Genomic DNA, 26,677 nt, shown 5'->3' with positions numbered 1-26,677 from the left:
GTCAAGAGAGAATGCTTCTAGAACATGGCCATATAGCCCGAAAAACCTACAACAACCCAGTGCATTCTGGGTTGTTGAGAGGAACAATTCAGAGTGGATTTCAACCTATTACTGCCCAGAACAACCCGGGGTGGAAGGTGGCATCATCAAGTTTTCAGGCCATTGTCACCTTAGCTCTTCACCTTAGCTTCTAACGTAGCAACAAAGCAGACACAGGGCAGAGTCAAACAGAAACCTAACTCTTTCCACAGAAAAATACATCTAACAATGAAGAGCAGCCCGCTAAGCAGCCATGAAAAAGAATCCACACCAGTGGGACATACTCAAGCTCCTCTTCCAACTGGTTGCTGTTACTGCTAAATTACCCTGGAGCACTTATTTCCCAAAGGCTACATCAGCTGCTCTAAATTTAACATTTATTTATTATTGATTTATTTATTTGTGGTGTTTGTATACTGCCCTTCTTAACCCTGGGTGGTTGGCTTCCCTGGTGGGTGGTTGGCTTCCCTGGATTACTACTAATGAGATACTCTTATCTTTGGGGGAAAGGGGGTAAACTGCTGTGAGCAATGAGGAGCTGATGGGGATGCAGAAAGATCTACAGAAAGATCTCACATGAAAACAGAACGATGGAACTATCATGAAGAGATTGACCAGATAAATCCACACAATCCTTCTGGACCTTTCCAGGAGAACCCCAACCCTCTCACTTTAGGGAAACACCACCTACTATTTGGTACTGAGGACTAACCCCAGATGTGTAAGGATCTGAGATAGGTCCAAGTGACTTTTCTAGAAGTTCATTAAGAAACAATGCTCCTGAAGTTATGAGAGTGATGTTCAAGTTTTGTGGCATCTGAACACACTTGAACAATATATCGTTGAAATAAGAATGCAAGTTTTTATGAGCGACTAACACTATCATCAGCTTTGTGAGAATAGCCCAAAGAGCATCACACAGAAACAGATAGTGACAGTTCTCAAAGGCAAACCACAGAAATAAAAGAAACGGGCTGAAAGAGATGCTTGTTTTTCATTGATGAAAAATAAATGTGTGAAGTACAAAGAATCAAAGACCAAGGTGAAAAAAATTAGAAGTAAGATCATAGGAGATGACCCAAAACATAAATGACAACAAAGAAGGAGATGAGATATGAAGAATTCTGCTCTGGGCAGGGAAAGAACTGAGAAGCAAATGCCTGAAAACATTTGGTTTGATGATGGCATCTTCCCTGCCTGTCCTGGGCAGTGATAGGCTGATTCCTGTGGATTCCTTCTCTTACCAATCCAGAGAAAATGAGCCCTATATGTAAAGCCATGCAGCCTTTCCAAAGGAAGATATGAGGTGCTAGGAAGTGGAGCATTTAGTGATGTCACATCACACCTCGCTACTGGGAAAAACTTAATGTGTTCTTACCATTCTTGCTCTGCAACAGCTTGGAAAATTATATTGATGTGGGGAGCTACATGGCTTAAAAGGTACATGGCTTTCAAGGGTACTTTCAGTCATTGTGATGGTGCAAAACTGCAAAATTTAAGTAGTGTAACAATGTTTTACACTAACATCATAATTACTGGACAGGGTCCCTGCCAGGAACTTTTAACACACCTAATCCTTAGGGCTGGGCGGTTTCGTTTCGTTAATTCGTAATTCGTTAAAAATTCGTTTTTTTTTTAATTTTTGGTTAACGAAGCGATAACGAACCATTCTGGAGCAGCTTAAAAATGAAACGAATTTTTCAATTCGTTTTGTAGATGCTTCGTATTTCGTTATGTATTCGTTTTGTTATTGGTTTGAGGTCGTTTCGTTATTATTTCCGCATGTCTGGGGCAAGTTTTATAGTTGTTTTTTTGTTTAATTAGTGAAAAAAAATTATAATATCACACCAACAGTCAACAACAGAGGAAGAGGGAAGCTTCAGAAGTTCCCCCTGTCCCATTTGGAGGTTTTTTAGCGTATTGCGCGGTCGTGTCCGCCATTAACGAATCGATTCGTTATTGTTTCGTTATTGTTTTGTAATTTTTTCACCATTTACGAAATTTCGTAAATATCGAACTTTTTTTAAAAAAAAATTCGGAATTCTTTTAAATATCGAAACGCAAAAAACCCCAAAAACCGAATCGATTTTAGAAACAATTTTTTCCGTTGTTACCCAGGCCTACTAATCCTATTATTGTGTAGTGACATTGTTCCTCACCTTGTTGCAATAGGGACATTCACCAAATATGACATTAAAACTTTGCCGACTAGACGGGAGCCCACGCAGCCACTGCAGAGAAACACATGGTTTTATTTTCATATACATCTGAACATCAGTCATGGGAATGTAATTGTGATGCTTAGTACTATTTCAAATGTTTATTACGTAGACTACTTTGTGACATCTTTATTGCAAGTCAGTAGATAACAGTACTATGAATTAAATGAGATAAGCACAACATTGTTGTTCCTTGGGATAATGCAAGGATATTGTTATTATTTATTTCCCTCCGACCTGTCTCCCAAAATTGGGGCTCAAGGTACAGTTTTAAAAAAAGGAGAGGTAAAAATGTCCAAAAAAGTGAACATTAAATTGAGATTAACTATTGACAATATTAAAATGATTTAGAACTACACTTAAACAGATAAAGTACCATTAAAAGATAAAAAAGCAATTAAAACAGTTCAGTCTAAGGCTATCCATCACTATCAATTACTTCTGGTCTTGTAATTGGGACACAAAGCAATTGACTATTTTATAATCACACCCAGCATCATTTCCCTCCATCAATGAGGATTAAGTGAATAAATAAGTCTAACACTTCAAACCAAAAACAGATTTTACAAAAATATCTATTTTAGAAGACAAAACAATTTCATTTTAGTAAAACTATGAATGAGGAAGGAATGGCATGGCAAGCAAGTAGAAAGATGCAGTACTATTTAGGATTTTCGAATAACATATACCCTATATACCCGATTATAAGCTGAGTTTTTCAGCCCTTATTTTAGGCTGAAAAAACCTACCTCAAAGTTATTTATTATTTTAACTCTTATTAATATTTTTGTTACATTTATTATTTTACTCTATTTATTATTATTATTATTATTATTATTATTGCATTTATTATTTTACCCTATTTATTACTATTACATTTATTATTTTACTCAATTGTTATCACATTTATTATTTTACCTTATTATTGTTATTACATTTATTATTTTACTCTATTTATTATTGATATTATTACATTTATTATTTTACTTTATTATTACTGTTATTATTCCATTCATTATTTTGCTCTATGATTATAGGATGTAAGCACATTTACATTGAAGAAGATTTGAATAATGGTTTAATCAGAGTTGGACAGTCTTATCTTTAATTACAGTTTTATGTAAATATTCAAAAACATTTAACCTACTGATGCCTCAATTAATGTAATTTTATTGGTATCTATTTTTATTTTGAAATTTACCAGTAACTGCTGCATTTCCCACCCTCGGCTTATACATGAGTCCATATGTTTTCCCAGTTTTCTGTGATAAAATTAGGTCCCTTGGTTTATATTCAGGTCAATTTATACTTGAGTATATACGGTATGTATTTAAAAAATCTTTCTTGAACTATGTAATTTTTAAGCACTTGGGCCAGTTTTTAGTTACATAATCTATGTAGATTGAAGCATATATAAACACTGGGATGTATATGCAACTGGACATTGGACAGATTAGTTTACCTCATATAAACAAGCTTGATGGAAAGACTGGCCACAGCGGGAATCATTGCAGATTTGGTCTGGAATAGCTCCATCAAGACGATAAGCATAGCAGATCCCACAGTCCATGGAAAATTCCTTTAAAAATACAGAATGCAGCTCTATCAGAAGCAATGTATTTATCAGGTTGTTGTAGGTTTCTTCGGGCTATATGGCCATGGTCTAGAGGCATTCTCTCCTGACGTTTCGCCTGCATCTATGGCAAGCATCATCAGGGGTAGTGAGGTCTGTTGGAACTAGGAAAAAGGGCTTATATATCTGTGGAATGACCAGGGTGAGACAAAGGACTCTTGTCTGCTGGAGCTAGGTGTGAATGTTTCAACTGACCACCGTGATTAGCATATAATGGATTGACAGTGCCTAGAGCAAACTTTTGTTGAGAGGTGATTAGATGTCCTTGTTTGTTTCCTCTCTGTTGTTGTGCTGTTCTAATTTTAGAGTTTTTTAACACTGGTAGCCAGATTTTGTTCATTTTCTTGCTTTCCTCCTTTCTGTTGAAATTGTCCACATGCTTGTGTATTTCAATGGCTTATCTGTGTAGTCTGACATGGTGGTTGTGAGAGTGGTCCAGCACTTCTGTGTTCTCAAATAAAATTCACACCTAGCTCCAGCAGACAAGAGTCCTTTGTCCCACCCTGGTCATTCCACAGATATATAAACCCTTTTTCCTAGTTCCAACAGACCTCACTACCTCTGAGGATGTTTGCCATAGATGCAGGTGAAAACGTCAGGAGAGAATGCCTCTAGACCATGGGCATACAGCCCGAAAAAAACTTACAACAACCCAGTGATTCCGGCCATGAAAGCCTTTGACAATACAATGTATTTATCGTTAAAATGCCTTAACATGCCCCACACTTTCCATTTTAAAAACTGAGCTTGTGGTTATTTTGTTAATAAATGAGCCCTTTTATGACAGCTTATCGAAGTTTAAACCAAACCAATCAGTGGCTGAAGCCACCCTAATTAACTGTACAACTTTTAATACAAGTACTTACAAGATCTACATGCTGCTTCGTATTTTCCATTTACACAAAAGGGAATGCCTCTTCTCAGATGGCATGTGTCATTTATATCTGTACACACCATCTAAAAACAAGGGAAGCACGCTTTCCCGCTATTAAAACTATTGTTTTACTTGTGTACAAACTGAACTGATTAGTACTCTTAATTGATAAAACGTCTTTAATCAAGTGACAGAACTAAGCAGGCAATTTATCATTCGCTGCACAAATCTAGCAATATTCCTGTAGCAGGACAAATGGACAAACGTGTTTCCTTAATTATATCTGTTCAGAAATATTGAGAACATCTGTGTGGAATGAATTTTATAGTTAGGAAATATGAGAATATCAAAACGACAAAATAGCAGTGTTTAGTTTAAGCTCACTCTCAATTTTAAAATGCCTCCCTAGAAGGGTATTTTTTCTTAGTTTTCCACAAAATCATTTTTATATATTTAATCCATATCCACCTCCATCCTTTTAAAGAAAAAAAATAGCAAGTGCTGACTTCTGCCAAACATTATGAAGAGAATATAACCATAGAGCAACTTACAGATTTTTCTAGAGCTTCCCGAGATGGAAAATCGATTTCTAAAATCTCTTTCAAATTTTGTAATAAACTGACTTCTGGATCCCTGGAAGGGGGGGGGGGGGGAGAGAAAGGAAAATAATAGTGTCAAGCCTTAATCAAGTTATCAATCAAAAAATCTATTTAAAAAATACCCTTACCATAAGTGTATGTTGCTGTTCAGCTTGATTTTCAAGGGATTTACCACTGAAAACAAACAAATGTGTACACGAATTTCACAATTTTACTAAGGAGAATTTGTGGACTGACTCTGATGTTTGTCAATGAAGGATTGCTACTAAAGTTTTATTTGCTCGGTCACTGAACGAGTCACATTTTCAGTCCCAGAAAAATCGTATGATATGTACACCTTAGAGTTGCCTAGGCAAGATATATGCTTGGTAAGTCACAATACAATGAGACTCAACCATGTTGGCACTATCAAGTTTTAAGGGAAAAAAACTGCAATGAAAGAAATTCTATGCATCTACTAGCAAAGTTAGCTACCACATCCCCAAATTCAACCTGAAATCAAAGTCCTTCACCATATGCACTTATAACATCTCCAGTCATTCTGTTTTATTTTTAATTTGTATATTTAAGTTGTAGTTTTTGCTTAATTTATTTGGTACCTAAGTTTGCAGTTAGGTTGTGTGTATGTTGTTTAATGTATTTCATTTTGATGTAATTTGTTTATATGTTATTTGTAGGCACTGAATGTTTGCCATATGTTTTGGAAACCGCCCATAATCCCTTCGGGGAGATAGGGTGGCCTACAAATAAATTATTATTATTATTATTATTATTATTATTATTATTCTGAAAGTAAGTTGCAGTTACCATTGTCCACACCGGACGTTTCCACATATTGGTTTGCCAGTTTCCAGAGCATGCAATTGCTGACATGGTTCCACACTATGGAATCCCATGAACTGCAGCTTATGAAGAGATATTTGGAATTATGAGCCAAAGAATTCTAGAACTTCAAGTGCCCCAGATTCCATAGGATGTAGCCATAACTGTAAAAAAGCAAGGCATCTGGAGACACACAAAAGATGTTACTGCCTTTGGGGATACCATCAGGCCAAGATATATCAGCAGAGCTTATGCAGATGTACTCTTTGAACACACTTCTTTATAACAGTGGTTTCCAACCTGTGGTCCATGGACCACCAGTGGTCCACAAGAACGAAAATATGGTCCACGGCCTCACCATTACTACACCGTTGCCTCAACATTACGCAGCAACAAGAGCAACTGGTCTCGCAAAACCCTCTCATAATGTTGAGGCAATGGGGATGTTGGGAGGGGAGAGGTTGACTGCCCACAAAAGATTACTACTACCCCATCAGCTCTAGATTATTAAATAATCTGGATTATTTAGCCTGAAGAAGAGAAGGATGAGAGGAGATATGATAGCCATGTATAAATATGTGAGAGGAAGCCACAGGGATGAGGGAGCAAGCTTGTTTTCTGCTTCCCAGGAGACTAGGGCGCAAAACAATGGCTTCAAACTACAAGAAAGGAGATTCCATCTGAACATGAGGAAGAACTTCCTGACTGTGAGAGCTGTTCAGCAGTGCCCCAGCGTGTGGTGGAGGCTCCTTCTTTGGAAGCTTTTAAACAGAGGCTGGATGGCCATCTGTCAGGGGTGATTTGAATGCTTCTTGGCAGGGGGTTGGACTGGAGGGCCCATGAGGTCTCTTCCAACTCTTTGATTCTATGATTCTATGATACAGAATAATAGAATCATAGAATCACAGAGTTGGAAAGCTTATCTGAATGGGTTTCTGTGGGCGAGCAGATGGCAACTACTTGATGGCATATGTTCTGTATCAGAAACTAGAGCTGATATGGTCTATCCAATGCAATTTTCTGAATCAGCACCCCAAATAACCAAATCAAATCTGAAGTTAAGCAAAAACCGATTCGTAACTGTCTTGGTACTAATGTTGCAGGGTGGTCCCTGGTCAAAGTGGTCCCTGATCAAGTGGTCCCTGGTCACAATAAGTTTGAGAACCACTGCTTTATAAGATCAAGAAAAATGTGTTGAGGATGATGCCAAAGGAGAAAAGCTTTGTCTGGAATAGAATCAAAACAAGAATCTACTGGGTTTACCATATAAGAAAAGGGTACAGTTATCTGTCACTCATAGTATGATCCAGATTGGGTGGAAGAGTGGAAATTTGGGAGTAACAATCATATAACTCATAAACCCCAGTTTTTCCTGCAGCTATTATAATGGTATGAAAACTGGCATGCCACACACTAAGGAAAAGGTGCGGTTTTTCAGCTACTGAATTTAAATGCATCTTTTAGATCAGAATGCCGACATGTTAAACGGTACAAAATTGTTCAGAAACATATCAAACCCTCAATGACTTTCTGAGAAAGGTACACAAACACTTTTCTAAAAATTTAGTTCACTAATACATTTTTAGCCTGGTTTGTCTGAACCAAGTATACTTGACTTACATTACTCTTAAGCAGGCATAACATGAGATATGCTGCTACAGAATAAGTATTATGTTGAACAAAATAAAAGTAAAAGTCATCCTACCATGGTCTGCTCCAAGAAAATAACACTCAGGAATCATGGTTGGATGTCTGGGATCTACCTCAATATTAATTGAAACATTATTTCCTGAAAAATACATATAAATGAATAGATTAGAAAATAAATATGGCTTCATTCTCACTTATCTAAACTTCAGACACTGAATAGAAGCATAATATGCAAGAGCTAAAGTAGGCCAAGTTTTATATCCAAAACACTGTTCCTATAATTTCAATTTTTGTTTTGTTTTTTAATGTCAGGAGAGTCTTGAGAAACGGAAAGTCACTTCTGATGTGAGAGAATTGGCTGTCTACAAGGATGTTGCCCAGGGGACTTTCGGATATTTTACTAACTTGTGGGAGGCTTCTCTCATTTTCCCGTATGAGAAGTTGGAGCTGACAGATGGGAGCTCACGCCGCTCCCTAGATTTGAACCACTGGCCTTTAGGTCAGCAGTCCTGCTAGCACAATTACCCATTGTAATTTCAGTGAGACCCAGAATTTTCTTCATCTTTTTACGTCCGTAGGAAATAAAAACCTTCCAAGTTTTCTAGTCCTTTTACCTTCATCATACTTTCAACTTATCAATATGATTATATATTTAAAGCACATTATTAATTCATCTTGCCATGCTTAGCTGATTTGTTGTTGAGATTAATCAAATTAATCAAATAAAAACCTACTTTTTATCTTTTAATAAAATATCCCTAATCAATCAAATATCCATTCTTGTTACTTTTTAAAACAAGCAGTCACAGAAATTGTGGTTGAAGGGTTCCATCTTAGAAAAGATATTATTTATTGAGCAAGAGGAGTAAACACAAGAGAACCAAGAAAAACAGAAGTTTGGAATCAAAGAGAAGCACAGTAGTCCTAATGAAACCACAATGACTTTACTAGTCCCAGTAATTTCAGAGACACAAAGGTCTGACTAATTCTTCAGACTACAAATACACAATCCCTGATAATATATTGGGGGGTGGGGGTGGGGGGGGGGGGATAGGGCTACTTGCATTAGCCTAATCCTCAGTGTCTTTGTCCCTGCTGAGAAGGCCTGAAAGGAGAATTAAGGAGCTGGGCATGTTTAGCCTGAAGAAGAGAAGGCTGAGAGGAGATATGATAGCTATGTATAAATATGTGAGAGAAAGCCACAAGGAGGAGGGAGCAAGCTTGTTTACTGCTTCCCTGGAGACTAAGACGTGGAACAATGGCTTCAAACAACAGGAAAGGAGATTCCATCTGAACATGAGGAAGAACTTCCTGACTATGAGAGCCGTTCAGCAGTGGAACTCTCTGCCCCGGAGTGTGGTGGAGGCTCCTTCTTTGGAAGCTTTTAAAAAGAGGCTGGATGGCCATCTGTCAGGGGTGCTTTGAATGCAATATTCCTGCTTCTTGGCAGGGGGTTGGACTGGATGGCCCATGAGGTCTCTTCCAACTCTTTGATTCTATGATTCTATAATTATGTGTACGTTCCACTAAACAATTCTCCAAAAACATGGGAATTCCATACCATCGTTTCTAATTATGAAAACTCTTTAAGTACATACAAATGCATGTGTAAAGCTTCTTTTGGAGCCCCCGGTAGCACAGTGGGTTCAACCGCTGAGCTGCTAAACTTGCTGACTGAAAGGTTACAGGTTCAAATCCAGGGAGCGGAGTGAGCTCCTGCTGTTAGCCCCAGCTTCTGCCAACCTAGCAGTTCAGAAACATGCAAATATGAGTAGATCAATAAGGACCTCTCTGGCAAGAAGGTAACTGTGCTCCATGCAGTCATGCCGGCCACATGACCTTAGAGGTGTCTACGGACAACGCCAGCTCTTTGGCTAAGAAATGGAGATGAGCACTGGACTTAATGTCTCGGGAAAACCTTTAACCTTAAAGTTTCTTTATATCTTATGAGTTGTTGGGCTACAGGTAGTGTTGAAAAAGAAATAAGGGACTCCTCCCTTCAGAGATTCTGAGCATATGTGGAAGTAAATACCTGATCAGGGCTTTCCTGAAGACCTAATCCATTAGATGTTTGCCCCCTTTCATAATTAATGTTTCATTTACATGCAAATTTAATACATTAAATAACAGCCCTGTTACTGAAAACCACATACATATGTAGTAGTTTACAGAATAATGTACATGAAAGGAGAGAAAGAAACTTGAAAACTGCATTCTGAAATGATATTGATACTACACTTATAAACCATATCAGATTTAATTTAAGCCAATATTAATCAGTGTGCTCTATTTGTAAACACAGTTTATAGGAAAACAAATGACTTCTAGCCCTTTCCTTTCTGTGTTTTTTGAAGGCAGCCAACACAAGGTTGTCCCTTTTGTTCTTACCGATCGCAATCCTTCGCGCTGTGGCGCTCCGTGTGGGCTTCTCTGGCTCGAGCACCCAGGTCTTCTCATCAATTTCATCTAGAGCATTCCAAAACTCCTTCAGCGATTCTAACGCTGCCAAGAACTGACTGTGAATGCTTAATAAGGAGCTCTAAGAGAGAAGGAAATTGTAACGAATTTTATAGAAGGAATTTCACCAACAGCAATAGAAAATCGTGAAATAATGGCCTGTTGCAATTTTTTAAAAGACTAACACAAATCTATCTGTAAAATATGTGGCAAAAAAAATCTTGATTTTTTTTTCCTTCCTGAAACACTTTTTTTGAGTTCTGACTGGACCACATATTGGCTGGGATGTATTCTTTGGCTGTATTATGACTCATTTTTCTAACTCATATTAAAAAATGAATTCCGCCACAAAATATGTTTTGCTAGAAGCATGAAAAGAACATTAAATGTCTCTCAATGCTATTTTTAAGTCAGAAGTAAAAAAAAAATACACAGCTTATTACATAATTTAATGTGTTCTAGTATGCAATGTATTTCCCCCCTCCCCACAAAAAAAAAATCCACCTTTGATAATTATTAAGAGAGGCATCCTTAGCTTCTGCAAAGCAAGATCTCGGTAATTCCGTCACAGTAAAGTACCATTAGGATATGGAATAACAAGGTCTAAAAATATGCCACACTGACAGTAATGTGGGCTTTCCCCCCTAACTAACATGAGAATAGGATACAATTTCATATTTCAGGAAGATATGTATGGTTACTCTCCTGTTAATTTTAACACACATTCAAAATTGATTCTAAGAAATCCTGGAAATTTTTGGCAGCAGACATGCATTTTGAAGAATTTGTGTAACACAAAACTTTACACTATCAGGTCTTTAAATATATATACTATACATGGAAACTAGAAATGTCAGGCTATTTTAGGAGTAGGTATTTTAAGGGGCCACAGTGGTGCAGGGGGTTGAACCACTAAGAAGCAGAACTTGCTGCCCGGAAGGTCAGTGGTTCGAATCCACGGGGTGGAATGAGCTCTTGCTGTGAGCCCCAGCTTCTGCCAACTTAGCAGTTCAAATGTGTGATCAATAGGTACCACTTCGCCAGGAAGATAACAACACTTTATGCAGTCATGCTGGCCACATGATCTAGGAAGTGTCTACGGACAACACCAGTTCTTCAGCTTAGAAATGGAGATGAGCACCACCCCCCAGTCAGATTTGACTAGACTTAATGTCAAGGGAAAACTGGGTTGTTGTAGGTTTTTTTGGGCTATATGGCCATGTTCTAGAGGCATTTTCTCCTGGCGTTTCGCCTGCATCTATGGCAAGCATCCTCAGAGGTAGTGAGGTCTGTTGGAACTAGGAAAAAGGGGGTTTATATATCTGTGGAATGACCAGGGTGGGACAAAGGACTCTTGTCTGTTGGAGCTAGGTGTGAATGTTTCAACTAACTACCTTGATTAGCATTTGATTGCCTGGCAGTGCCTGGAGCAATCTTTTGTTGAGAGGTGATTAGAGGTCCGTGTTTCAAGGGAAAACCTTTACCTTTTTAATTTTCTTTCATTTAAAGAAGAATGGTTTTCATTTCTAAAGCACTAACTTTCTAGTAATAATAATAATAAAACTGTATTTGTATCTCGCCCTATCTCTCTGTGGGGACTCAGGGCGGATTCCAACGCAACGGGCAAACATTCAATGCCTATATAAAACAAGTAATGCATTAATCTCTAAGAGTAATGCATTATTCTCAATAGTTTTGAAAGACACTGATAAAGTTTTGCAGAGTTTAAAATTGCTAAGATAGTTTTTTTGGTGTGGCTTTATGTATGTAAAAATATTGAAAAAGAGAGCTATAGCTTGTGAAAGAAAATGCAGGATTTTTTTTCTTCTACTACTGTTATTAAATTATATTAAAGTGAGAAAGCACTTAAGCAGAAAAGTGTGAATACTGCCAATCTCAAAATGTAACGCTTATTATCTTTAAAAGCATTTTGTTACTTTTATAATACCTGAAGTGATATAATAGTGTCAGTCACTTAACCAGATCTTAGAGCATAATATCTTCATCTTAAGTACTATTATTTCCAGTATTTTAATAATTTTCACACTGTCTAGGAATGTGATCTTTTGTGCTCTGATGACACTTAAATTAATAGCATAATTTTCTGGTACTTGCAACAGTTGCTTTCCATTTTGATTTTCCACATTTCCCTACATCACATACCGATAAATCCTCTAATAATCATTTTTATCTTTATCTTTAGGGAATTCAAAGGATTTTCAGTAGAAATAAAGGAACATCAAGGGATTAGAATCCACAGATACATTTTAAAATCCAATTAATTTTAATACTAATTGCAATTTTTCAATGATATTCCTTAAAAGGTGGCCAAATCTTTTCTTAAAGTGAACTGCTCATCTGATCTTATTTGCATGGTTCATTGATGTTGCCAACTAACTTTCCATATGCGTATCGGAATCTCTATCTTAAAATCAGCCACATTACTTTGTCATGCAAATCATAAAGAATTTATCACCCGTTTTACACTTCAACTAGTTTATTTCTGAACACTTCTCCTTTAAGCTATTTGGATGATTTTCATTTGTATCTGCGGCAAGATATTCAGTGTCAAATATACTGCTTAATGATTTTAGGTTGAGGTTTTATTTATTTGTGAAATGCTTGGACTTTTCCTCAGTTCTAAGAATACTCAGAGTAATATATAGACTCCAGTCCATCCATATGCACATGTATGCATGTGTGGATATACACACAGACATGCATGATAGCCATCTTTATGTAATTACATCTAATATTTTTCCAGACACATGTATCTCAGACATTCACAGTGTAGAATTTTTAGCAGTATATTATACTACATGTCAAGTATCCCTTATCTGGAATGCTTGGAACAGGAAGTGTTTTGATTATTAGGGATTTTGGAATATCTGTATTTGCATATTTGTACCTAATAATGAGACATCCTGGAGATGGGACTACTAGAGTCTAGATACAACCTTCATTTATGTTTCATATATACCTTCTACATATAGCTTGAAGACAATTTTATGCAATCTCTCTCTCTCTCTCTCTCTCTCTCTCTCTCTATATATATATATATATATATATATACAGGGTTAGTCAAAATGAATAGGCCAATAAGAAAATTAATTTTAGACGAATGTATGTTTATTGTAACCAATAATAATCGTATACCCCTCCAATAAACATACATTCGTTACAAAGTTTATCTGTCGCTACGTAGCTGTGGTTTGGTTACAGTAAACATACATTCGGGTACAATTAATTTTCTTATTGGCCTATTCATTTTGACTAACCCTGTATATGTGTGTGTGTGTGTGTGTGTATATATATACATACATATATATATATATATATATATATATATATATATATGCTATGTGCATAATGAGTACCTTAAAAACAAAAGAACCAATGGAACGAAATCACACCAAATTTGGCAACAAAATGTCTCACAACACAAGGAGTGACCATCACTCAAAAAAAATTTATGATTTTGTCATTTGGGAGTTGTAGTTGCTGGGATTTATAGTTCACCTACAATCAAAGAGCATTCTGAACTCCATCAACGATGGAATTGAACCAAACTTGGCACACAAAACTCCCATGACCAACAGACAACACTAGAAGGGTTTGGTGGGCATTGACCTTGAGTTTGGGAGTTGTAGTTCACCTACATCCAGAGAGCACTGTGGACTCAAACAATGATGGAGCTGGACCAAATTTGGCACAAACACTCAATAAGCCCAAATATGAACACAGATGGAGTTTGGGGAACTAGACCTTGGAATTTGGGAGTTGTAGTCACTGGGATCCATAGTTCACCTACAATCAAAGAACATTCTGAACCCCACAAACGACAAAATTGGGACAAACTTCCCACACAGAACCCCCATGACCAATAGAAAATACTTAAGGCCATCCAATCCAACTCCCTTCATCAGCGCAAGAAAATGTAATCAAAGTCCTCCTGACAAAAAGCCATCCAGCCATAGATAGATAGATAGATAGATAGATAGATAGATAATTATTCTCACACACACAGATATAGTATCATAGATTTGAAAGGGACCCCTAAAGAAGGACAATTATATGTCGCATGTCCCAGAGTAGGCAAACCAGACAATCTCCACATCAACACTGACATAGATACAACAAGGAATACTGTTTACCCACAACCATAAAGGAATTACATATATTAGAAACCATTACTTTATTTTCCAGATCACCAGACTGGGCCACAGCAACGCGTGGCAGGGGACAGCTAGTATTTTATATTTTTGTTTTGCATGAAACAAAGTTTGTGTACACTGATGCATCAGAAAGCAAAGGTGTCACTTCTCAACCACGCTTTGTGGACAATTTCTGAGAATTTAGGAATTCTATTAAGGGGAATGTTCAATCTGTACCACAGAATATTTTTAGGAGGCAATCTCACAATATATATTCTAGTCAGCAAGTCAGCAAGACACATGAGCCACATGGCCAGGAATGGTGCTCCAGCCAAAGCATAAGGAAACAGAAAGGGATAATGAATTACAGAATAGGATAATGAATGATTCCTAATGTTGTTATATGTAGCATCAGATCTGGCTAAACTAATATATTGTAGACATAGTGTGGGAAGGAGAGCAATACCTATATGCTCTTGTACAAGTCTAGAAATTTAAGTAAAGCATAAAACCCAAAAACTTGGGTCAAATCATCACGGCTCAGTATGAATGGCAGAGTGGCAAAAGACAAGGGTGCCATATGTTCCAGAAGAACCTAAGAGAAGCACTGCTTCCCTCTCTACCTTTTTGAATGCCTGGGTGGAAAAATGGTCGCAGCCATGGAGGTTATCCTGCTGAGGTAGTGCTGGTGCTTTTTGCCTCTCGAGAATGACTTTTGACTTATCAGTAAATGCTGTCATAGTTCATAACCTGCCTTTGACTTGCACAAAAAAGGAATGTATACATTGCTATATAGTAGTTACAGAAAGTGGGGAAGAGTCCCTGGTGGCGCAAAGAGTTAAACCCTTGCACCGGTAGAACTGTTGACCAAAAGGTCAGCGGTTTGAATCTGGGAGCGGAATGAGCTCCCACCTGTCAGCTCCAGCTTCTCATGCAGGGACATGAGAGAAGCCTCTCATAGGATGGTAAAACATCCAAATGTCCCCTGGGCAACATCCTTGCAGATGGCAAATTCTCTCAAACCAGAAGCAACTTGCAGTTTCTCAAGTCGCTCCTGATACTTATTTCTATTCTGGAAATAAAAAATAAGGGGTTTTTTTGTTTAATTTCATACCTTAACTGAATTGTGCTGGCCCTCATGCATGCTAGAAACATGTCTGCTCTTTCTCAGAGCCTGCTGAACTAAAACCTCATGTTTAGTTTGGTTCCAACTGACTTCTGAACATTCTTTATCTAAACACTTTAGATTCGACTTAACCAATAAATTGATGCCAACCAACTTCTCCTATCATTAGACTACAGATGACAGAAGGTAGATAAAGATATATCAGAGAATCTCTGCATTGTGTGCAGTAGATTACCAGGGATTTTTGGTTCATAATTGTTTAGCAAAAGTATCAATGCTACTAGATCATTTTGCATGCTGATGTTCCAGACCAGTGGTTCTCAACCTGTGGGTCCCCAGATGTTTTGGCCTACAACTCTCAGAAATCCCAACAAGTTTACCAGCTGTTAAGATTTATGGGAGTTGAAGGCCAAAACATCTGGGGACCCACAGGTTGAGAACCACTGATCTAGACTAACACAGTTATGCCTTTGAATTGTACTGTATATTCATTTAGATAGAAAATCAACAAATGCCTTCAGAAGTAGTTATTTGTGTATAGTAAATGTAAGCTCAAGGTTTTTTCCCTCCAATATCACTGGGAACAGAATTCTGTTTTTCTAAGGGTAGGTTTCTTCACCTGATTGACAAGTCTTAAGGTGTGTAGCAAAAAACATGGCAGATTCCACAACTCTGATGTCTGCCTACTGCTGCTTCAGACCCCTGCCCTCTATAAATATGATAAGAAATTCTTTTAAACATACGCCTAAATACCTGACAAGAACCCGTGAGCTGACAGAAGATAGCTGACAAATGCGTCTATAAAGTCTGCCATCAGCATTCTATAAATCCATAGATTCTTATATAGTTTGAAGATTTTTTTTAATCATCCTAGATATGCAGGAATTATTTCCCTGTGTTCAGGTGGGCCCATCTCACTTTTAAACTGACAGGCAAATGACAATTTGAGTTCACTATTAAAAAGAATAATATATTAGATTGCCTAAAGTCTATCCGTGTTTGTTTTACTTGTTTAGGCCTTTTGGAAAATGTTAGGGGGCAAACTTGCCAATCCCAGCAACATGCATTAGAAATGTTTCTCTTCCATGCAGACCGCTCCTACCACTTGCAACTGAAAGGCATTATGCAGCTGTTTGTTTTTTTCCATTAATGAATTTTCTCTAGTTAAAAAAAGGAAGATAGAAATAACAACGGGGAGAAATCCAACTTGAGCAGGTTGCAAATTGAAAACAGTATTTGAACTTTCTGTAAACATTCTTACATAAGGCAGCACAATTGCAATGTAAAAGCCTTGTCTAGAAGCGACCAGCATCTGTGAGACACAAAGTGAGTCGCTGCAGATGCCTACATGATTCCTAATACTGATTCTGGATAGGAAACCATGTAACTTAAAAGCAACGGTCCACAGCTAAAACTTAAGAGGAAATTAAAATTCCTTTCAACTAAAAAAAAAGTGGAGAAAAGACTGTGTTAGCTAGGCAATATCCACTGCATTGATTGAAGGATTAAGACAAAAACATGAGGAAAATGCAGTGCAATGAACAGGTTCTGACACAGCAGGGGTATGGATTGGATGACCCGCCAGGTCTCTTCTCTTAGTAATTTATGATTCTTTCAGATTTGCCTGGAAAATGGTTTCCATTTGTCATTTACTCAAGCTGAACCTGCTTTTCAGCACCCCTCCCAATCCCCATATCCACCAGCAAAGAAGAAGAAAAGAAAAAGTGTCGGATTTGAAATCCTTTCTTTTTTTAACCCTCCCCTATTCTGTGTTATTGCCTTTGTGCGTTATTGATTCAATATTCCACAATTCCAATGGAGGCTTAGCAACAGAAGCTAGAAATGCAGCAGGCTTATTTTGAAGATCCAGCACTGCATATTTTACCGAAAATATTTTAACTAAGATTTCAGGCGAAATGACAAGGCTTTAATATAAGGTCCTGTGAATATATGCAGGCATTATATACCCCCCCCCCCTCCGTAAAATGGAATAGACCCCAAATTTATTTGACTAATTAGGAAAAAATGATGTATGTAACTGAAGTATGGAGACGTACTAGCACTTGTCATTGGGAAGCTCTCTGTTTATTTGGCATGTGAACAATGGCAGCAGCCTTGCCCTTGGTGCTGATTTCTGACTATTCGGAAATGTCTCCTCTGAGCCAGAATGCACTGGCTGCTACTGCTCACGCTGTGAGACACCTGCACTGGCTACTAGGCTTGTCATGACGCACAAAACCCTACCATCTTCAGCTTGACATTGTGCACGTTATAATTATTCATCCAAATGAATATGTCAGAGCAGCAGCAGCAGACCTCTCATCAGAGCACAAGAAAAATACATCAAAACATTATCAACCCAGCAGGAAGACAGGGACCATAAGGAAAATTACCCATTTTTAATACAGATGCCATAAAGCCATGTCTATTATTATTCAGAATGGGGTTGGGGGGGGGGGGGTTATGGAGGGAGAACCGCCATCAAGCTTAAAGTCCAAAAGAACGAGAAGAACATGAAAAAGGAAAGAGCTATTTAGGAAACAATTCAGTTATGGGATCTGAAATGTATTCAAATTCTCTTGAACAAGAGTGTGCTGGTATTCTAACACTGACAATCGTACTGTTTGAGTTATAGTTCTTGTCAATGTTTTCCTTAAGGTGACCTACTGATGTAAACATTAAATACCTATCAAACATTTAAACATCATGTTGAATACACACTAGAGCAAAGAAGAACATATGTATAAATTGTCTTTGACAAAACATGTATGTATCATTGTTAGAACATATGTTTTCATATACGGATTTTTTTTTAAGTCTGCCTATTTTTTATTAGGTACACATAGACACAAGACACACATATACCCAATGAAGTGTCAAAGATAAGACCTGGTACATTTCTCTTAAATCATAAACTTCAGTACAGCAAACATTCTTTCCTTAATTTTCCATGCATACAACCTTTAAACTTGATGAGATGCACTTACATTTTCTTTCATTTGGGCATGCTTGTACTCATAGGAATACTGGTAATTAGGTGAAAATTAGCCCTTCGTCAATTACAGGTTGTGTGTACTTTTGAGAGCCTATTGACTTGCACAGTCCTCACTCTCAATTTATAGCATTACTGTTCAATGAAAGGTACAACGGTAAAGCTGCATGAGCATAACTTTGCCACTTGTGACCTTACATAGATGCCAACAATATACGGAAGCGGTCTTTATGATTATATATTGAAATATCAAATTAGTGAAATGGCAGCTCAGTGAGATCATGACTCAGTGTTTTATAAGTGGGTTTTAATCTGCTTGATAGATTGTAATACGTTTTAATTGTTTATATCTTAGATTGCTTTTATGAGATGTGTTTTATTGTTTACCTGTGTGGCATTGAATTTTTGCCGAATTTGTAAGCCACCTTGAGTCCCCTCTCCGGTCAAGAAAGGTGAAATGAAGTAAATAAATAAATTTAAATTTCCTATATTTTATTTTTAGGAGGTTGTTTTTGAAGTCCTTTTCTCTGTTTTTAAAAATTATTTCCCTGCTTCACTAGTCTATTTCTCATCTTTCTCTAAACTGAGACTTGGTGAGGTTTACAGCAACACTGATTAAATACAGAACAGTTCAAATTTAAAACTCAACTTAAAACGTATGTGTAAGAAAAAAATTAAAACACCCAAATATTTAAAAGTGCCATTCCTTAACAACTGTTCAGTAGGGCATGTGAAAGATGGGATAAATATTGCAGAAGTCATGGAACGCTTTGGATCAAGAAATGGCAAGACAAGCAAGGCGATAACCATCTCTGACTATGTCATAAAATTCCTTTTGTCTTAACAATCAACCATTCCTTCTGTAACCGGGTTTAGCACCCTATAATCCTTGTGCTCCTAGTTTACTGCTGGTTCTCTATTGGGTTTCAATTTCTGCTTTTTCACAAGTCCTACTGGACTGAAGACAGCATTGTTTGCCAAACCATATAACTTAAAAAAAACATATATGTGGCATCAAATTGTCGCCTTTGTAAGGCCGCTCTGAGGTGAGAAGGGCAGAGTACAAGTGTGGTAAATAAATAAATAAATAAATAAATAGGTCCAAATTCTTTCTGAAAATTTCTTTTTCTGCTGAAAGAATGGCGGGGGGGGGGGGGGGGATTATTGTCCTGTAGTCCCTTAAATTATGTTGTAAACTCCTGTATGTTATTTAACAGCTGTGGGTCCATGGACTGTAATAAAGTTTTGTTGTTTGTTGTTTTCTTTGTTTGTTGTTGTTTGTTATGTTGTATTTCTATATTTTTTTAATTTTTTATTTACTGTAAATATATCCCATCTTTCTCACCCCTGGGGTTACTCAAGGTGGTTTACAACATTTTAATGACAAAAAATCATAGCCCACACACATGTAGGGAAAGAAATAATAATAACTAAACAGCAGCATATAACTAAGATTATGAATCATTAAAACCATTAAACATAGGACATAATAACATTTAAACATTAAGACAAAGCATGAAAACATCCTAGTGTAAATAATAAAATCACATAATCCAAAATTGTAAATCGTAGCTAGTTCAATTGCCATTGCACAAATTGCAGAGTTTTTACAGATCTGCTAGTAGACACCACTTGTGCATGCATTCTGCTATCTATGCTACTGCAAAATGTGAGTTTGGGAGAATTAAGATCACTATTACCTCAGAATGACATCTTGTCCATTCCCACAGCTGGCACACACAATCTTTTGTTCACATTGTGATAAAACACCAGCAAACAATATGAAATAAATGTTACTGAGAACCTTTATGACCCTCTTAAGAAAGCTGACACATTCAGAGTACAGTTGGATTACATAGACATAGTTACACATATTTTCACAGAAACTTGTGCTTTTCATTTCTTGTGGGATAACATAGCAGAAATACTAGCTAAAGTTGAAGATATGTTTGCTGAGCTATGTATGTATACTATGTACCACTAAGTTAAAATATGATACAATACCCTTTGCATCTATGTGTGTGTGTGTGTTTGGTGGTGGTGGACTCATGAAAGAGGGATTCTTTAGGTCCAAAGCTACAGCATGAAATGGGGGCCTGGGAACTGAAGGCACAAGGAGTAATGCACATTAATCCTTCCGTTTCTCGAATTGAAGACTTGCATCACCACTCCTGCTTCACAGAAACAAAAACAGGAGGGAGTCTGTAGAATTTAGTGAGGGAATGGGTGATGTTGCTGTCTCAGTGTTGGAATACAAGTCTGGAGAGAGACCATGGTTCAATTTGTGCATGCTGGATGACCTAGGATGAGTCACACTCTTAGCTCCAGAAAACCTAATGATATGTTAACCGTAGATTACCATAACTCAGAAACAACTTGAAGATTTAAAAAACAACTTATCAGGGCACTATACATCATCTCTGGTCATTATTTTCATATAATTATGGAGGTGGAAGAGACCACAAGTGTCATCCAGTCCAAATCCCTGCCATGCAGGAGAATACAATCAACGTACTCTCGACAGATGATCATTCAGCCTCTACTTAAAAACCCCCAGAGAAGGAGATTCCAACAAACTCCGGGGCAGCCTATTCCACTATTGGACAATTCTTACCATCAAGAAGTTCTTCCTAATGTTAATAATAATAATAATAATAATAACAACAACAACAACAACAACACTTTGTTTGTATCCCGCTACCATCTCCCCAAGGGACTCGTTGCAGCTTACATGAGGCTGAGCCCAAATACAACAATGCAAGCAATAAAACAACAATACACGCAATTAAAATAAAAAACATGGACAGTAAGATAAGCAACATTAACAATAAGACAACACACAATTAAAACTGTGGGAAGGCCAAATGTAAAATTAAAACTGAAAATAATGCTGGTGCATGGGCGAAAAGGTGGTAGTGGCGTTTGTGAAAACATACAAGCAGACCTAAAATGTAAACTGCTTCGGAGGACAAAGTGCTGTGGGATCATTATTCTGGGAAGGCACACTGGAGCAACCACGTCTTCAAGCTCCTCCTAAAGACTGCCAGAGTTGGGGCCTAGGGAGTGAGTTCCAGAGTCGAGGGGCCACCACCAAAAAGGCCCTCTCTCTCGTCCCCACCAACCGTGCCTGCGATGCTGGTGGGATCGAGAGCAGGGCCTCTCCAGATGATCGAAGAGATCGTGTGGGTTCGTATACAGAGATGAGGTGGAATCATTTTCCTGCAATTATAACCCATTGCTTTGTGTTCTGGTCCCTAGAACAGTAGAAAACAAACGTGTCCCCTCTTCAATCTGACATCCTTTCAAATATTTAAACATGGATCTCATATCCAGTAACAGCCTTTTCTCCAAACTAAACATATCCAGTTACTCCTCATGGGGATTCATGGCTTTCAACCCTTTGATCATTTTGACCATCCTTCTCTGAACATGTTCCAGCATATCCATCTATTTCTTGAATTGTGCTGCCAGAATCTGACACAGTGTTATTATTCCAGGTGAGGTCTGATTAAAGTAGAATAGAGTGGAAGTATGATTTTACTTAATCCAGACCGCTACTAATGCAGCTGAGAATTGCATTGGCTTTTTTTGGTTGCCACATTACACTGTTGACTCATGTTCAGTTTGTGGTCTACCATGACCCCTAAATCGCTTTCACATATACTGATTTCAAGCCAGGTGTCACCCATCCTATATTTGCACATTTCATTTTGATTGCCTATTCCATCGTCATTGCTAAAGATGTTGAATAGTACTGGGCCTAACTTCTTTATCAATTTACTTGGATGAGTTTTATTTTCTTAATCTTCAAATGTAAACCAGCCTTTGAATTTTTCTTGTTGATTTTCTTCAGTAGTTGTTCCAAGTCTTTCCTATTTCCTGCTAGTAGTGTGATGTCATCTTCATATATTAAATTGTTGACATTTCTTCCTCCCACTTTCACACTTCTTTCCTAACTCCAGTCCAAACTTTCACAAACCCACGCTGCATGCCTGAGCCTTATATGGACATTATTATGTATGCACAGAACGGGGTGGGAAGCAGATCAGGATGACAAGAATATGTATTGTTTTACTTGAGCTGTGTTGTAAAAGCACCACATTATCTTACAGCACTAGATAAACAATAAATAAAATGATTTTAATATAAGAAATTCTTGAAAAACTGAGTATTTTGCATTCTTGCCAGAGGGGGGCATCCCATGAACAGCACAAACCAGTAATTCTGTGTAAATGATTTATAGAAGTCAAGTATGTACATTTAACAGTAATGACAATATTTCTAACAAGGAAGTTTTTTACCAGGTAAGTGTGAGAAACCTATAACTTTTGTAAACACTAGTTTCTCATGTAATTTCTTTTTCCACGTGAACATATTTAATTAAACTGGAAATCAGATATTCTAAGCCACCATTATTGATTTCACAAAGTATCTGTGGATTTGTCTTAGCTCTTTGTTTGGGACTTTGGTGTAACATCTTATCATCAGTCAATTATGTTAGGTTTACTTTCAGTAAATTAGAATTTTCACTCCAGCTAGCCTTGTGTTGCTCCTCCTTGCTGTGAGAGACAGAGCTACAGTGATTAAAGTTACAGGTATCCTACCTGTAGAAAAGAGTCCCTACTGAACTGGAGTCAATAGCCAAGATCATGTTGCTTTTCTCTCTCTTTCTTTTTTTAAATAGAGGGGAAAAAATCAAGAGTGAAAAGTATTGAATGTAGAGAAACCCTTACCTAGTCACCCATGGGCTTGAATTAGCTTCATGGTTCTTTGGAGCATACACTAATAATATTAAGTTCAAAATCAAATTTATTGATAGCCTTTTCCATTAAATGTAATTCCAGTCACTTACTGTAAATGTTTATTCTTGTCACAATTGAAGAAAACATCCAGGAATAAGTTGAAGAATGGATGAAGGTGCTCAGCCTTGGCTAGCATCCTTTGGTCTCAAACTTTCCTTTATAGGGTTGACCCTTTATTTCCCTCGTGTCTCATAGCAAAACAGAGACAATTTGAGGAATAAAGGATGCAGGAAAATAAGAAACATATCAAAGGTACTCATACTCAAAAATGTGGCAATAGTGTTGAACAGTAAACTACTGAAAACAAGGAAGACATGTCATCTGCTGCCTGAGCGGGATCTAGATGTCTCCTGTGAATGATGAATGTTCACTAATATTTTTTTTAGTGGGGAAGGATCCAGCAAATAATGGGATTCACCCAAATGATTTCTCAATTATCGCGGTGGGGGGAAGGATGGCTGAGATCTATGAGTCTGCAAAATCAACCTTCCCTCAAAAATAACTTCAGCAAAAGCATATTGTCTATTTGAGTACATTCTGCAGTTAACACATTAGTTCAAGTAGCATCTTTAAAAAAATAAACAGAGTAGCTAAGATGTGTTTTTTCACGTTTTGGGCCCACATTTTACTAGCTTCTTTGCAAACATATCATGAGGGGAAAAAATCAAGATATACTACATCCACAGTATTCCCTTCATCTACCATGCTTATAATCTGAATTAAAATATGAGACAGAACCAGAATGACTGGAAATTCCTGAAATCGCTAACCAATGAAACCATCCCTGAAAGGCAAAAATTAGAAGACTAGCTGTTTGTTCATTTCCTTCCTCTGAGAAAAATGAAAAAGTGTCCATTACCCATCCCTCCTTCCCACAATAGTCTTTTGTTTCCATATATGAGTATATACAAAAAGAGATGTCATTTAACAGCTGAGTTCATTTACATTTAACTATGGCCAGGTTTTTTTAAAAAATCAATGTTAGTAGCACTACCTGTAGTGGCTACAGGCCTAGCTGTGAATGCCAGATTCCTCTACAGAATAAAAAAAGGGAAATATAAACAGAAACAGAAATATAGGTGGGGAGGATGTATGAGGATTGTGTAGGTTGACCACAGTTTGGAAGACAGGCTAAATCAAAAAGATTTTATCTTGCCCTTCAGGGAGTGCAAAGAACTGGGTGAGATGCCAAGGGGTCTATGTAATAAGGAAAAGTTTAAAACCATGTGATTCTACCAATCCCAGGGGAGCTGTGGATGTGAACTTATTTCTTGGTGACTCCTTCTCTAGTTTGTTTGTTGTGTCAGGGGCGACCTGAGAAACTGCAAGTTGCTTCTGGTGAGAGAATTGGCTGTCTGCAAGGATGTTGCCCAGGGGACGCCTAGAAGATTTGATGTTTTTATCATCCTTGTGGGAGGCTTCTCTCATGTCCCCGCATGAGGAGCTGGAGCTGATAGAGGGAGCTCATCCACCTCTCCCCGGATTCGAACCTGCGACCTGTCGGTCTTCAGTCCTGCCGGCACAGGGGTTTAACCCACTGTGCCACCAGGGGCTCCATTCCTTCTCTAGTGATATGCAATGAGAAATATGACAAACTCAGATTGCTATGTTACACAACCTGCTAGTAGCCTATTGAGTAGGCAAGTTGGGTACAACTGGAGATAACAAAGGTAAACTGCTTACCTGTGGAATCCAAGAGACACAGAATTGAACTGGTAAATCCACAATACAATCTGGTGGTTCTGTGGGGTACTGAAAAGAAATTAAGTTATTAAAAATCTAAAATGGAAAGGAATAAATACAAGTTGAAACTATGATGTATATTGCAGTTTTATAAATTGTAAAGGTAGACCCCTGGTGGCACAGCGAGTTAAACTGCTGAGCTGCTGAACTTGCTGACCGAAAGTTTGGCAGTTTGAATCCGGGGAGCAAGGGACGAGGGACAGGGCCTTCTCGGTGGTGGCCCCTCGCCTGTGGAATTCACTCCCCGGGGAAATTAGGTCATCAACATCCCTCCTCTCTTTCAGAAGGAAGTTAAAAACCTGGATATGGGACCAGGCCTTTGAGTAAGCTGGCAGATGGATAAAGGACAATGACGACCAGAGTAGGAAAGGACTATGATAATGCTGGATGGACTATGGTTTTATGAATTGGCGAACATTGACCACAAGATGATTTTATTGCTGCTATTATATTAATTTGATTGTTTTAACTAGTTATAATTGTTGTTATATTGTATTTTGTATATTGTATTTTGTGAACTGTTAGGCATCAAATTGTGCCTTTTGTAAGCTGCCCTGAGTCCCACCTAGGGGGTTGAGAAGGGCGGGGTAGAAGCGCTCAAAATAAATAAATAAATAAATAAATAAATAAAGGTGAGCTCCCCCTGTTAGGCCCAGCTTCTGCCAACCTAGCACTTTGAAAACATGTAAATGTGAGTAGATCAATAGGTACCTCTTTAGCGGGAAGGAAACAGCATTCCATGCAGTCATGCCGGCCACATGACCTAGGAGACGTCTACGGACAACGCCGGCTCTTCAGCTTAAAAGTTGAGATTATTTATTTCCTATATTTATACCCCGCCCTTCTCTCCTCGAAGGGAGATGAGCACCACCACTTACAGTTGGACACAACTAGACTTAATGTCAGGAGAAACCTTTACGTTTACCTAAAGGTGGGCCATTCTAGGGAAGGCACAATGAGCTGACTGTAAAAAACAACTTCTTTTTTTAACTTCATGGTATTGATTTATATACCGGGTCATGTTGAAACAGTCAGCAACCCTGATATCACTTTACATCTTGAATTCTTTTATCTTATTCTAGCCATCTGAGTGTCCAATTTATGACGGTGGCTAAAACCAGACAGGCAGAGTGAACACTCCAGTTAAGTATTCTTAAATATTGGAATCTTAAGCTATTTATATGACGTAATTAGTAAGTTTTTTGTAAGAGTTTATTTTCAGTCACATCTGCTCACATTTGTGTTGTTAGAAATGTGTTCATTTCTTACCTTATTCATATTGTAGCAGTGTTTGCCTTGACTTTGGCTTTTAATATATCTAGTTTTATTTATTTATTTATTTATTTAGAACTTTTATATACCGGTCTTCTCGACCTCTAGAGAGGGACTCAAGATTCATAAACAGTAGTTTAAAAACATCACACCATATAACACATTAATACATAAAATACATTAAAAACAATCATATAATTACATAAAGCCAAGTCGTCCAAAAGAAACCACAATTCATTACCATCTGTCCGTGTGGCCAGAAGTTCTAGTTTTCTGTATTATAGCTAATATCCTA

At 37.6% G+C, this 26,677-nt stretch overlaps 1 protein-coding gene across 1 annotated transcript in view; it reads right to left on the bottom strand.

Moving 5' to 3' along the window:
* The window catches only part of FANCL (FA complementation group L), a 50,165-nt gene that overhangs the window by 2,833 nt on the left and 20,655 nt on the right, over window positions 1–26,677 (bottom strand). The window contains exons 7-13 of the mRNA XM_060754615.2: window positions 25,051–25,119; window positions 10,225–10,375; window positions 7,892–7,975; window positions 5,493–5,538; window positions 5,317–5,398; window positions 3,721–3,837; window positions 2,199–2,270 (exon numbers count right to left, since the gene is read on the bottom strand). Of these exons, the coding sequence (XP_060610598.2) occupies window positions 2,199–2,270; window positions 3,721–3,837; window positions 5,317–5,398; window positions 5,493–5,538; window positions 7,892–7,975; window positions 10,225–10,375; window positions 25,051–25,119 (621 nt within the window). The remainder of the gene's footprint in view (window positions 1–2,198; window positions 2,271–3,720; window positions 3,838–5,316; window positions 5,399–5,492; window positions 5,539–7,891; window positions 7,976–10,224; window positions 10,376–25,050; window positions 25,120–26,677) is intronic.

The sequence above is a fragment of the Anolis sagrei genome, chromosome 1, assembly GCF_037176765.1.
Source record: "Anolis sagrei isolate rAnoSag1 chromosome 1, rAnoSag1.mat, whole genome shotgun sequence".
NCBI lineage: Eukaryota > Metazoa > Chordata > Lepidosauria > Squamata > Dactyloidae > Anolis > Anolis sagrei.
The sequence above is the reverse complement of the archived record's forward strand: the minus strand, read 5'-3'. Positions and strand labels throughout refer to the sequence as shown.